We start from the raw sequence: 12771 nt of genomic DNA on the forward strand, positions 1-12771 counted from the left end.
TTATTCTATTTATTTTATATTTTTTAAAGCGTTTATTTAATAATATTACGTTGCCATGCTTTCATCATCAAAGACTTTTCAAAATCTAGTGATATACTCACTAAGTTCCTTTTCATGTTTTTATTTTATTTTTTTATAATTTTTGAAGCGTGTATTTAAAACATAATATCTATAAATAAATTTCATAAAAAATTATAATGAGAGTTGATAATTAGATCAATCTTATTACTCCTACCTCATATATTTTTATTTATTGTATTCTTTAATAATGACTTAGTGAGTTTTAGAAAGTTTTTATAAATTTAGATATATGAATCATATAAAATAAAATTCCAATTTTATTAAAATTTTCAAACCTTACATAATTACTTCTATATCTTAATGACTTAGATCCTTTAGCAAAAAAGGAAAATTCTCAACCAATATAATAAATTTTATACCATATGACAAATAATTATTTATTTTTTGGCTTCTCTATCTAATGTCCCAACCAAAAAATATACTCCTTTCCATTTCTACTCCTTAATTGGTTAGAGCAATTCTCCCTTAGACAAGACTTTACACCCACCTCCCTAACTCTTCCTATTAAACCCCCTTCCTCCACATTCCTTACCTTCATAGTTAATTCATACCCTCTTCATAAACCCAAACCCAAACTCGGCCCAAAAATGAACCAAGATTACGGCCGTTTATACCCAACTCCATCAGCCCGAATCACCGACCCGGACCCACAAAACCCAAAACCCCCACCGAAAATTCGAACCTCTTGCCGCCTCATCCTCCTTTTTATTGGGGCTCTCCTTATCATTGCTGTCGCTTGTGGAATACTAGCGGCAGCACGAATTTTAAGGAAGCCCAATAATAACAATCCCTTATTGGTCCATGGTACGACAAGGGTAATCCAGGAGGTTTGCGGAGTGACTCGGTTTCCCGAACTCTGCTTATCCTCATTGGCAAGTTTCCCTGGGGCTATGGCCGCAGGGAACCCACTTGAAGTAGCCCACATTTCGGTAAACATGACGTTTCGTAGGTTCGGGGCGGCGTTGTCCGCTTCGACGGAAATAAGGAACTTGAATATGGATAGGATGACGAGGTCGGCGTATGACGATTGTTTAGAATTGTTGGACCATTCCGTTGATCTTCTTGGACGCTCGTTGTTTTCTATCGCTCAAACTTCGTCGATGGAAGAGGAAAGTGTCACTAATGATGGTAATATGTATAAGGTGAGTTTGTATTCTTTAAATGTAAAGCTATAAAATAAATTATTATTAATATTTAAATTTAATTTTTTTTAAAATAAAAATTAATTAAAATAATAATATTTTTTTATTTGAGGATAAGTTAGAGTTGGAGAATCGCTATCACAATAATATAACGAAAAGTTTTAATCAGTAAATTAACATCACCAATTCTCATAATACAATTTTTTAAATTTACAAGGGCTATAAAACCTTGTGTTTGTAGTATTACTGCTTTAATGACTAACGACTAATGATTCATCATCATCCTATCTAATGTATCCCGCTTATAGAAAAAACTATGGACAGGGTTCGGGGAGGGAAGGACGGCGGCAACTCATACCCATAAAGAAGAGCGCGGTCAAAAAAGTTTCTCGACTCAAAAGAGATTAGGAGACGTAGCTACTAACTACTAAAGATTAACGAGCATTAATAATGTTGAGTGAGATGAGAGAAATAAAGAGCCAGATAAAAATTAAATTTAATTTTTTTTAGAAAATTATATTTGCTTTCTAAAAAACAAAACCAATAAGGTTGATACATATTACTACCAAGTTAATAATTAATATTATTATATTGGAGTAAGTAAAGTAACGATATTGATCATTATGTACATGGAATTTTCTTGTACTACTCCTATTAGTTTATTAAAGATTTTTTACTTTCTTCAGACAAATTGAATAAAAAAATAACATGGACAATTATTTAAACTAATATTTTAGTTTAAATAGTTGATTTTAATTTTTTAGAATTAAGGTTTGACATTATTATTTGGACAATTAATATAAATAATTATTTCATCTTTATTTGAAAGAAATATAATACTTATAACTGTAAAATATGTATGTAATAGCTTTATGCATAAAATAATTGTAAAAAATTACTCCTTTTCTATTCATATAAGTTAATATGAGTCTCATATAAAAAGGTACAAGAAAACAAACTTTTATATTATATATAAAATAAATAAAGTGAATAATATATATAAGCAATCATTTTCGCCTGGGGGCTATGAAGAATGTAATAATATGTATCATCTTTGTTTGTATCCATGGATTAAAAAAAGTGTAAAACCAATTATTTAATTAATTTTTGTTTTCTTAATTTGGTTTGTTTTAAGATAAAATAACAAATCCTCCTTGTAATTGTACATATGTACATTATCCTCCTTAGTAATAAGACTTGAGCCTTCATAATCAAATTCTTAAACTTCTATAAAAAGTATCCATAAATATTCATCCAATTATTGGTAAGATTTTAAATTTAAATTCTAAATTATCTTTAAAATATATTGGTAGTTTAAGCCATTTTAACTCATTTTCTTTTAACACGAAAATTAAGAAATTAATAAGTTGAAGTACTGGAATGTTTAAAAATAAGAGAAAGAATATAAAGGATAAAAGTGGTGAGTCATAACCAACGATAGTAAATGAGACAAAATTAAATAAACCAGTCTTAAATTGAAAACAAGACAAATTAAATAATAAGAGCAATAAAAGTACCATTTATAATCTATTATAAAATTAAATGTTGAAATCATTGAAATAAAAGAAAAAATATCTGGTACATATGGAGAATTTTTTTTCTAAATGTAGGGTAAGAAATCAAAAATAAATTTATCATGGGGCAAGGAGAGAAAGAGTAAATTCTTCGTGTCCAGATTACGTCCTGGATCATTAGATAGGAATCTGAAAATGAAAAGAGAATCAAAAAAATTACTATTGTGTAAACAAAAAGTTTGAGAGTAAGCGTTACACAATCTTGAAGATTATTTTTTTTTGAAAAAAGAGAATAGATTCTATATCTTTTATTGACATTTCTTTATTATCTTTAATTAAAAATGAAAAACACTTTCTGGAGCGACCTATAAATCTAAAACAAATGATACAGTTTTATTCCTCAACTAAAAACTCAATGAGTAATTAATTAAGGAATATTTCTAGAGTCCACTTCTTCCCCATATAATTTAATGCATAACAATTTTCACATTGAACCCACAAATGTTTATATTTTTGAGTTACATCAAGATTATTAGAACTTTCTATTCTAGGTAAATTACTATCATTTGTGCTCGTTCTTTTACTGAAATTTTCACTCCTATTTCCACTTTCATTAAAAATGTAATTCAAAATGTAACTGTCATTGGAATTGTCACAGAGAGGACTTCACCGTTTTAAAAGTAACCATAGAAACGAAGGAAGCCACTATTTCTTTAATCATCTATATTTAACTTGAATTCACATTTTTTTTATTTATTTTTTTGATACATTAATAAATTTTTTTGTCTTGTTTCAAGACGAAATGTCGAAAAAAAGAAAAATAACAAAATGAATTCGGAAGTTTTTTAGTCTTTAGCTCGGAATGAGTTATTCCTTGGGTTCCAAAATAATCTTTTATTTCATTTCTAAGAAATAACGACATTCCGCGATACTGAAGAATAGATCTTACCTTGTATAAGTCAAAAATCGGGGTTTGAGATAATTTGTAACATACGTAGGCTTCCCTATTTATTGAAAAATCCCATTTTTTGCTCATTCTTCATTGGATCATATAGATCGATCTAGCTCCGATAGAATTTATATTCTGTTTACTAAATCACATAAAATTTGACACAAAAACTCCATATATGAATATACGAAATACGTATGAACGGGGCAGTAAATAAAAGATTCTACTCAAATTTTAAAAGATATTTTAGAAGCTCATAAAGGTCCATTTACAGGCCAGGGGCATAAAAGCCTATATGAGATTTTAACAACGTCATGGCATGCTCAATTATCTCTTAACCTAGCTATGTTAGGCTCTTTAACTATTGTTGTAGCTCACCATATTATAAAATGTAGAATTATATATTACAAATGAAAGGGTTCACTTGTTACTAATATAGTCGGTCTCTATTGTTCTTTAGATCTCTTATTTCACTTCGATAGTATCATAGATCAGGTAATGCCGAGGAAATGAATGCATTTCAATACTATTCAAACTATTAGTTAATAGAAAATATATATATTAAAAAAATGAAAAAAATCTGGGTTGTATCGTGCAAAATCAAACATTCATGCACCTTTTGATGCATACAGTTCAAACAAAATTGTGAAAAAAAAAAATCAATGTGTAGATTCTACATTCTTTTTTTTCATAGAGATTTTTCCAACTTATGATGAAATTTATCTAAGATAATTCTTATTTATCTTCATCCTTTAACTCTTCGAGACTCTATTTTTATTTGAGTGTTTCAACTTTTTTTGAATATTTGGAATATGTATGAAGTATTAATATGCATTTTGTCTGAGAGTAAACACAATATGAATAGTAATTCACGTAATCGTTGCCCTCTTGCCAACTGATTCTGAGTAGCTTTATCAAGATCAGAAGCAAATCGGGCAAAGGCTTCTAATTCTGCAAATTGGGCCAGTTTCGTTTTAATTTACCAGCTACTTGTTTCATAGCTTTAATTTGAGCTGCGGACCGATTTATCCACTGCTAATATTATTGACCTATTTGGACGTATATGCCGAAATCTTTCTCATTATTATAGTGGCTCTTCGAGAAAAAAAGTTTATATCGAATAAAATTTATACTTCGGCTTTCTTATGCTAGAACTTTGTCTCGTAAACATAAAAGTACTGTACGTGTTTTTTTAAAAAGATTAGGTTCAGAATATTTTGTGATGAACGTACAGAAAAACCTTAAGATTTTTGGAATTTATTTATTTGTTTGGGGTGACTTTAAAGGAACAGAAGCATAGAGAGGGTACTAATAGAGCAAAATTTTATTTGGACCGACTTCTTTTTCACTTACTACATTTAAAGGTATAATGTACCCAGAACTAGATTCGTCTCAAGTTAAATTGTGAGTATTATGTTTTTTAAAAAAATTGTGTTTGATTCTAATTTAGTCTTTCTTTTTTCTCATTTTCAAATTAAAGAAAATTATCATCATTATAACCAGTGTATCCGTTCATAAAAAATTATAGTCAGGATCTGAGAAGAGAAGAACGACAACAATTCATACCCATAAAAAAAAGCGCGGCCAAAAGAGTCCTCGAACTCGAGAAAGACTAAGAGAATTTTCTGCAAGATAAAAACTAACAGCATATTTTCTAAATAACATATCAGAATTAAGGAAATATACATTCTATATCCTATTCTTCTTTCCATCCTCCACAAAATTGATTCATGCATGTATATGAGGTACTACAATTAGGTTTATGTAGCCAACTTCCCAAAAAAAAGCTCCTATATAAAATAAGTTTTTACATATTCATATTTACTTATAATTTGTAACTTTTTTAATCGTGTTTGTGTAAGGTGTTAAATTGCACAAAATTCTTTAAATTATACAACTTTAAATGTTAAGTTATATTTATATTTGTTCCAAATTAAATCTTTATATTACGTCCTATGATTTCGATAAATGTAATCAAATAAGAGTTAAAAAACTATTACTCTTTATGTTTCTTTTTGTTTATTCTACTATTTACTTAGACACGATTTTCAAAGAAAGTTTAAATTTCAATTTCTTTATAAAATTTTATGTATTAAAACGAATTTAACAAGATCTTATATAAATATATTTTATTTTTACATGAATATACATTTACTTTATACTATATCAAAGTAAGAAAATACTAAAATGGACAAATAAAAGACAACATATAAGTCTTGGACCCATAATCAATCCATTTCTCTAAGGGATTAGTTATAAGTGATCACTGATATAAATAATCATTTTAAAACTCTATTTTAAGGTTATACTTAGTCATTTTAAAATTGTAAATATATAGTAGGCTAACAATAGACAACGACTTTCAACCATTTGATAATTTGTGGAGAATATATATTTTTTGCTTTATTTATTAGTTTAAAAATGGTCCAAAATAAAAAATTCTAATTATTTACAATTTTGGACTTACAAGGGAGGATCAAAGCAAGATGTGATGACATGGTTAAGTGGGGCCATGACAAATCATGACACGTGTACGGATGGATTCACCAACGTGGGAGGAACAATAAAGAGCCAAATGGTCCAAAGATTACAAGATTTGTCCGAGCTTGTTAGTAATTGCCTAGCTATTTATGCGGCTAGTCATAAAATTGATGACTTTGCAGGTACACCTATTCAAAATCGGAGGTTATTGGGGTTCGAACCTGAGACCGATTCCGGTTTTCCTAAGTGGATGGCTAGATCCGAAAGAGAGATATTGGGTACTCCGACCCAAAGTATACAAGCGGATATTATTGTGGCACAAGATGGGTCGGGTACCGTTAAGACTATTGCTGAAGCTATTGCTAAAGCTCCGTCAAATAGTGGTCGTCGATTTATTATTCTTGTCAAGGCTGGAATGTACGTGTTCTCCTCCATTTTACATTAAAAAATAGCTCAATATGCACAGGTCCTCTTCAAATCTAGTACTAAATATTGTAGTTTTATCACATTGATTTCTGATAACATATTAAGAAACAAACTTAACCAAAATATTAAATTAATAGTGCACTAAGATAAGTTATATACTCGAATATTTTTTATGATAATGGTGTTTTTATTGAAAAAATAAAATTTTAATATTGTAGTAAATAAAGCATACTTTATTTTTTTCTACTTGTAACCAACTTTTTAGCACATATAGTAAGAAAGAGATTAAACATGAACAAATTATGTAAATAAAATAAATTAAACCATGATAATAATAATAATTGATTGTTTTCTCTAATTGATTTTTAAGTTTTTTAGCTATATCCATTTACATTTTCAATTTTTTTTTCATAGTTGTGACTGAGTTGTAAGTTAAAAAACAGAGAAAGTATAATAATAATAATAATAATAATAATAATAATAATATATTATTAAACTACCACCAAAATGTTAACATTTTGGTTATATATTCTATCATGTAGTATTATAAAAAATTAATTGTCATGTAAATCATTTTGGATAAAAATTTAATTACTTTTTTTTTGAAAGAAAAAGTTTATTAATTATTAAAATACTATTAGAGTATGAATTTATTTTATAGTTCTATAATATTCATTGTACAATGAATTTCACAAATATTTTAAACGACTTAGAATTTTCTTAAACCGTTTCAATGCTACTTATTGAGAAATTGACTTTGAAAACGAAGCAAATTATGGTAAAGGAAATTTGGAAATTATAATATGATTATGAAAGCTTTTGTAGCTATCAACTTTCAACTAGGTGTCGGTAGATATGCTTTTCTACTATTTATTTTATAGTGCTTTTTTTCCTTTTTACTTATCGACACAAAATAACATATTCCCTCCTAATTATTATGATATAGACTCAAAAATAATTAACAAGAAAATGATATGTATTATCTCATGAAATATATGACTTAGGTATAATTTGATGTCATTATTAGTTATAACAACAACGATAATAATTTATTATAATGACGTTAAATGGCCGCATCGAGAGTGTAGTTTGGAAATTCGAATACTCGTATTATATGTATGCAATTTTATCTTTGTTTATAATAATAAAAGTGATAATATTATTTTTATTAACCATAGCAAATATAATGTGCAATTTCACATAAATAAGAATTTTAAATCACTTTAAAAGTACTAAATTATAGTCTAATATCATGGCTTTAAATATTTTAGTGTATTATGTAACATGTAAGTGTGATTTCATTTAAAAAAAAAATAATAAATGTAAGTGTGATTTTGCAAAGGTATTTTATAGATTTACTATTTCATGGAGTTAATGAAAATTAACATGTAATTATAGATATGAAGAAGATAACTTGAAAGTAGGAATCAGGAAAACCAATTTGTGGTTTTTAGGTGAAGGCAAAGGTAAAACTGTGATTTCCGGTAAAAAGAGTGTGGGTCATGATCAAATCACTACTTTTCGCACCGCTGCATTTGGTAAGTTTCTTTTACTCACATTTACATTCCTTAATCCATAAATATTTGCTCAATTTATTTTTATACATTTTTGAGTAATTAACAATAACAACAAATATTCTTATGAGAAGTTATTCCTTAACGACGAGAGGCGACCTTAAAAAAGACATTTTTATTTAATTTGGAAAAATTTTATTCTCATATAATGAATAATTCCCTTGGAAAAATCAAAAAATACCTTGCCAAAATTACTACCCAAATTTTTTCTTTCAAAATTATATAGAAATTAATAAATCATTTTTTACATAGGAACTCAATCATGTAGTCAACCTTAATCTCTCGAGACTAGGATACTGGCATAGTTGTTGTTGAATACATTTAATTCATATGCAAAAAAATTGATTATTGGATATAATTTATGTAGAGCAAATTCTGTATGAAACTTTTTCATGGTAAACGAGCTTATATAATTAGCTTTTTTCTCGAATTATTTACTTTATTTGTAATTGATCACTTTAAATGTTATAAATAGTCACTTTAACATTATAAAAAGTGATTACTTTAAAATTACAATTAATCATTTTAAATTTATAAACAATCATACATAATCACTTCCGGGCAATAAAAATAATCACTTTAGAAGTATAGTACATAGTACAAAACAATACATGGGTGAGTAGTATGTCATGCAAGATCATGGTCCCTTTGTCGAGAAAAACCCTTCAATGTGCCACTAAATCCATATTCTTTTGCACTATTATTGATTTATTGCTATGAATGTAGAAAATTTGAAATAAATAAGAAAAAAATTATAAAAATTCAAATTATAGCAAAGTTTTGAACTATTTCTTAAAATAAATAATTTTCTCCTAGATCTGAGATTCGGATTGTTCGCACTTAACAACAACGAATAAAGGCAGAGTGTTTCAAAAAAAGCAAAAAGTTTGTTTACTGTTACAAACAGCGAACAAAGAAAGCTGTTGTTTTTAGAATGCATCCGTTCGCTGTTAGTAACAGCGAAAAGACTGAAGGTCAAAAATAGTGCAAATCTTTGTTCGCTGTTAGTAACAGTGAACAGACTCTTTGACTTTTTTTGACCTTCAGCCTTTGTTCGCTGTTACTAACAACGAATAGCTCCAAACTACGGCTTTAAGAAAAAACTACTTATCTTAGAAAATAGTTTCAAAACTTCATCATTATTCGAATTTTTTATATTTTTTTGGTTATTTGTTTCAAATTTTCATGAATGTGAACTCTGAAATTGACACTTCTACTTGTCCAATTTTCGATATTGAAAGTTGGAAACTAGGAGGTGATAGCTAGCACTAACAATCTTTAGAGTTTTTAATCGGTTATTCAATTGGTAGTATTTAATAGTTACTCTCTAATTTTTAGAGTTTTTAATCGGTTATTCAATTGGTAGTATTTAATAGTTACTCTCTAATTTAAAATTTACAAATAAATGTCAGAGTATGTGACATATTCAAGGTCTCAATTATCAGTTTAAATTTTTAGTTGAGTTCATTTAAAGTGAAATATATAGCATCAACCGTCAGGTATGAGTAGGTTATGTGTTGCATCTAGTCCAAAAAGGCTCTCGTGTGAGGTGGCGTATTAGAGTATATAACATATCATAGAGCCTCAACTATCAACTTAACTTTTAGTTGAGTTGATTCCTTTACACTAAATAGTCCAACTAAATAAGCAATTGCTTAAAATATTTAGGCCCGATTGGGTTTGCGGTTTGTAATGGGATTTTTCTATAATCGGTGTTGGATTGAATTTGGGGTTTATAATCAGATATTTCTTTAATTGGTTTAAGGTCAAACTACATTGGCCATCCCTACTAATAACAAGTAGATACTACCCTTGAATTTATGTTATCTTAACTTACTATAATTGAAGTACTCTGAACTTATTATCTAAAACAAGGTAAATTAACAAAGCCTTGATGTATGAGTTGTACCATATGGCATGCATTTTTGTATAGTGATTAACTTTCAATGGAGTTTTGTTTATTTTGTAGTTTAGAGGTATTATTCATCAATAGGGTATTCAAGGGCCGAATGCAGGTCGAGTTGGATTGAATAAGGACCGTTTAAATTTAATATGGACTTTACATGGATCAGGCTTTCAAAGCTCAGTTTGGTCCGTTTTTATTACTCAAGAGTATTATAATCCCCGATGATCAATATGTAATGATTAATATATCATTTATAATCATTATATAGTAGAAACGTTAATAATCCTCATTGGCATTAGCATTTATAGTAATTAAATCATCTATTAATTATACTATTTACAAAGGTCAGTTTCCGACTCTTATTAAACCTTTTGACAATTTGCTTCATTTTAATTATAATAGAAGCCTTATTCATGAACATGTTGAAAATGTTATTATAATTTGTTTTCAGAACTATTCATAATAATACTAAATGATTAACTAAGGTTTGTTTTAATTATTATCATTGTAGCTGCCTCTGGCACCGGATTTGTAGTTCGTGACATTACTTTTGTAAATGATGCTGGACCGAATAATCACCAAGCAGTAGCTCTTCGAGTAGGTGCAGACCATGCTGTAGTCTACCGTTGTGAGATAAAGGGATATCAAGACACACTCTATGTACATTCACTACGACAATTCTATCGAGAATGTGATATTTACGGAACAGTGGATTTTATTTTTGGTAATGCAGCAGTCGTGTTCCAAAATTGCATTATGTGGGCTCGTAAACCAGGCCCCCAACAAAAGTTAACTATCACTGCTCAAAATCGCAAAGACCCAAACCAAAACACCGGCATGTCAATCCACGCTTGCCAAGCCCGAGCCACTAACGACCTTGAGGCCTCTAAGTCTAGCAACCCAACATATTTGGGTCGACCATGGGAAATATTTTCAAGAGTTGTGTACATGGAATCATACTTAGGTGATCACATTGACCCTAGAGGATGGTTAGAGTGGGATACAATATCTCCATTAGATAAGTTATATTATGGTGAATATGGGAATAGTGGGCCACGGGCCGATGTATCACAACGGGTCAAATGGCCCGGTGTGCATGTGAGTATGTCCAAAGCAGAGGCAATTAAATTTACTGTGGCCCAATTTATATTTGGGCAAGATTGGATAGCTGCAACTGGGGTTTCATATCAATCTGGGTTATCAAATTAGTAAATCACTTGACAATATCTAATTTTGTAATGCCCAAAAAAGGAAAGTTTGATAGGGTCTTACATGGTCAATAGGCAAATAAGTACATAGAAGTATATTGGAGATTTGGGGAGATATAATTGTGATTTTCATCCTCTCAACATTTTCTTGTAATTATGTTCCATTATTTTTATAGCTAGTTGTAAACAATAATTATTTTTAAAAAGCGTATTTTAAGACGTGTGATCAACATATTATTTCATTAATAAATAAATTTTGTATTTTATTATATGTAATGAAAGTTGTCTTAACATTTTGAGTTTATATTGATTATATATGTCAAATAATGAAAACATATATATAAGAGGAGAGGAATTAGATAATTTATCTACGTCTTTTAAATCAAAACACGTTAATTATAAAAGTCTAATTATATTAGTAAAAAGATTTAAACTTAGATTTTGGAATATAACTATTGTTCTCAATGATCTCTACCCTATCCTACAATACACTCAAAAAAGAATAAAGAGAAAAATAAAGAAGATTCAAGACTTGATATCACATATGTGAATTGTGAACTCTTAAAGTTGAACCCTTGGTATAAGCTCTTTGTAGCACCCTAGCTCTACTGGATTGTTGATGACTACTTGTGAAAGATGTAAACTGATCCTACAAATCAACATGAGTCATTTTAATAAAATTTGTCAACATTTGTGTGCACTAAGAAATACTTTTATAGAGATCATCCATTCTGCTCCTCCACAAAAAGCACACTTATACAGTATAGTTCGTAGCAAATGAGCTCATTTGAAAAGACAATGAACCTTATTAATGTGGGTAGTTTATCAATCCTTTTTAATGCTCAATCACGGTATCAAACTTTTACCCTCCACGATAAGTATTGTAACAAATCGTCTAAACTCAGCCTAATAAAAAAATGAATTAGGCGGCAAAAGTTTAAATGGGTTGTTAAAAATATCATGCAAGTAAAATCTGAGTTTAAAACTAATTGTAGATCGATATCTAGTTAATTTGAGTTGAGTTAGTTTTTTTTTCTTACATGAGTTAATGAGAAATAAAAGAGAGAAAATAGGCTCTAAAAACGTGTTAAAGTGGTGATGTCATATTTCAAAATAGTAATGTGACAAATTATTGAACAAACTAAACAAATGTATAGTAAATTGAGAGGGACACAGAGAGTATATTATTTTTTTGTTGCCTTTAATTAATTACTTGGTCAAATAGAAAAAAACTTGTGTTTAAAAGAGTAAGTTTTATATGAACGAAGTCTGAATAAATAGAGTATAAAATAGGAATATACAACTCATTTTATATGAGACTATCTCACGGTGACACGATCACAAAATAGGCAGTCATAATCTAAAAGTTTTTATTATTGAGATATTTAACCCAAGTAAGAAGCGTGTCTAACGATGAGACCGTCTGATACAAGAATTTGTGAGGATTATGAGCTTGTGAATGAAAGATTAGGAAAACAATAAAAAAAATA

General features: G+C 28.8%; 1 protein-coding gene across 1 annotated transcript; it reads left to right on the forward strand.

The window, feature by feature from the left end:
• The first annotated feature begins 277 nt into the window (after window positions 1-277).
• LOC130805128 (probable pectinesterase/pectinesterase inhibitor 61) lies at window positions 278-11554 on the forward strand. Its single transcript, XM_057669784.1, has 4 exons — window positions 278-1223; window positions 6157-6584; window positions 7992-8131; window positions 10585-11554. The coding sequence occupies exons 1-4, from the start codon at window positions 669-671 to the stop codon at window positions 11280-11282; spliced, it is 1821 nt and encodes a 606-aa protein (XP_057525767.1). The 5' UTR covers window positions 278-668; the 3' UTR covers window positions 11283-11554.
• Window positions 11555-12771: the final 1217 nt, after the last annotated feature.

This window comes from Amaranthus tricolor, chromosome 2 (assembly GCF_026212465.1).
Source record: "Amaranthus tricolor cultivar Red isolate AtriRed21 chromosome 2, ASM2621246v1, whole genome shotgun sequence".
NCBI classification, from domain to species: Eukaryota; Viridiplantae; Streptophyta; class Magnoliopsida; order Caryophyllales; family Amaranthaceae; genus Amaranthus; species Amaranthus tricolor.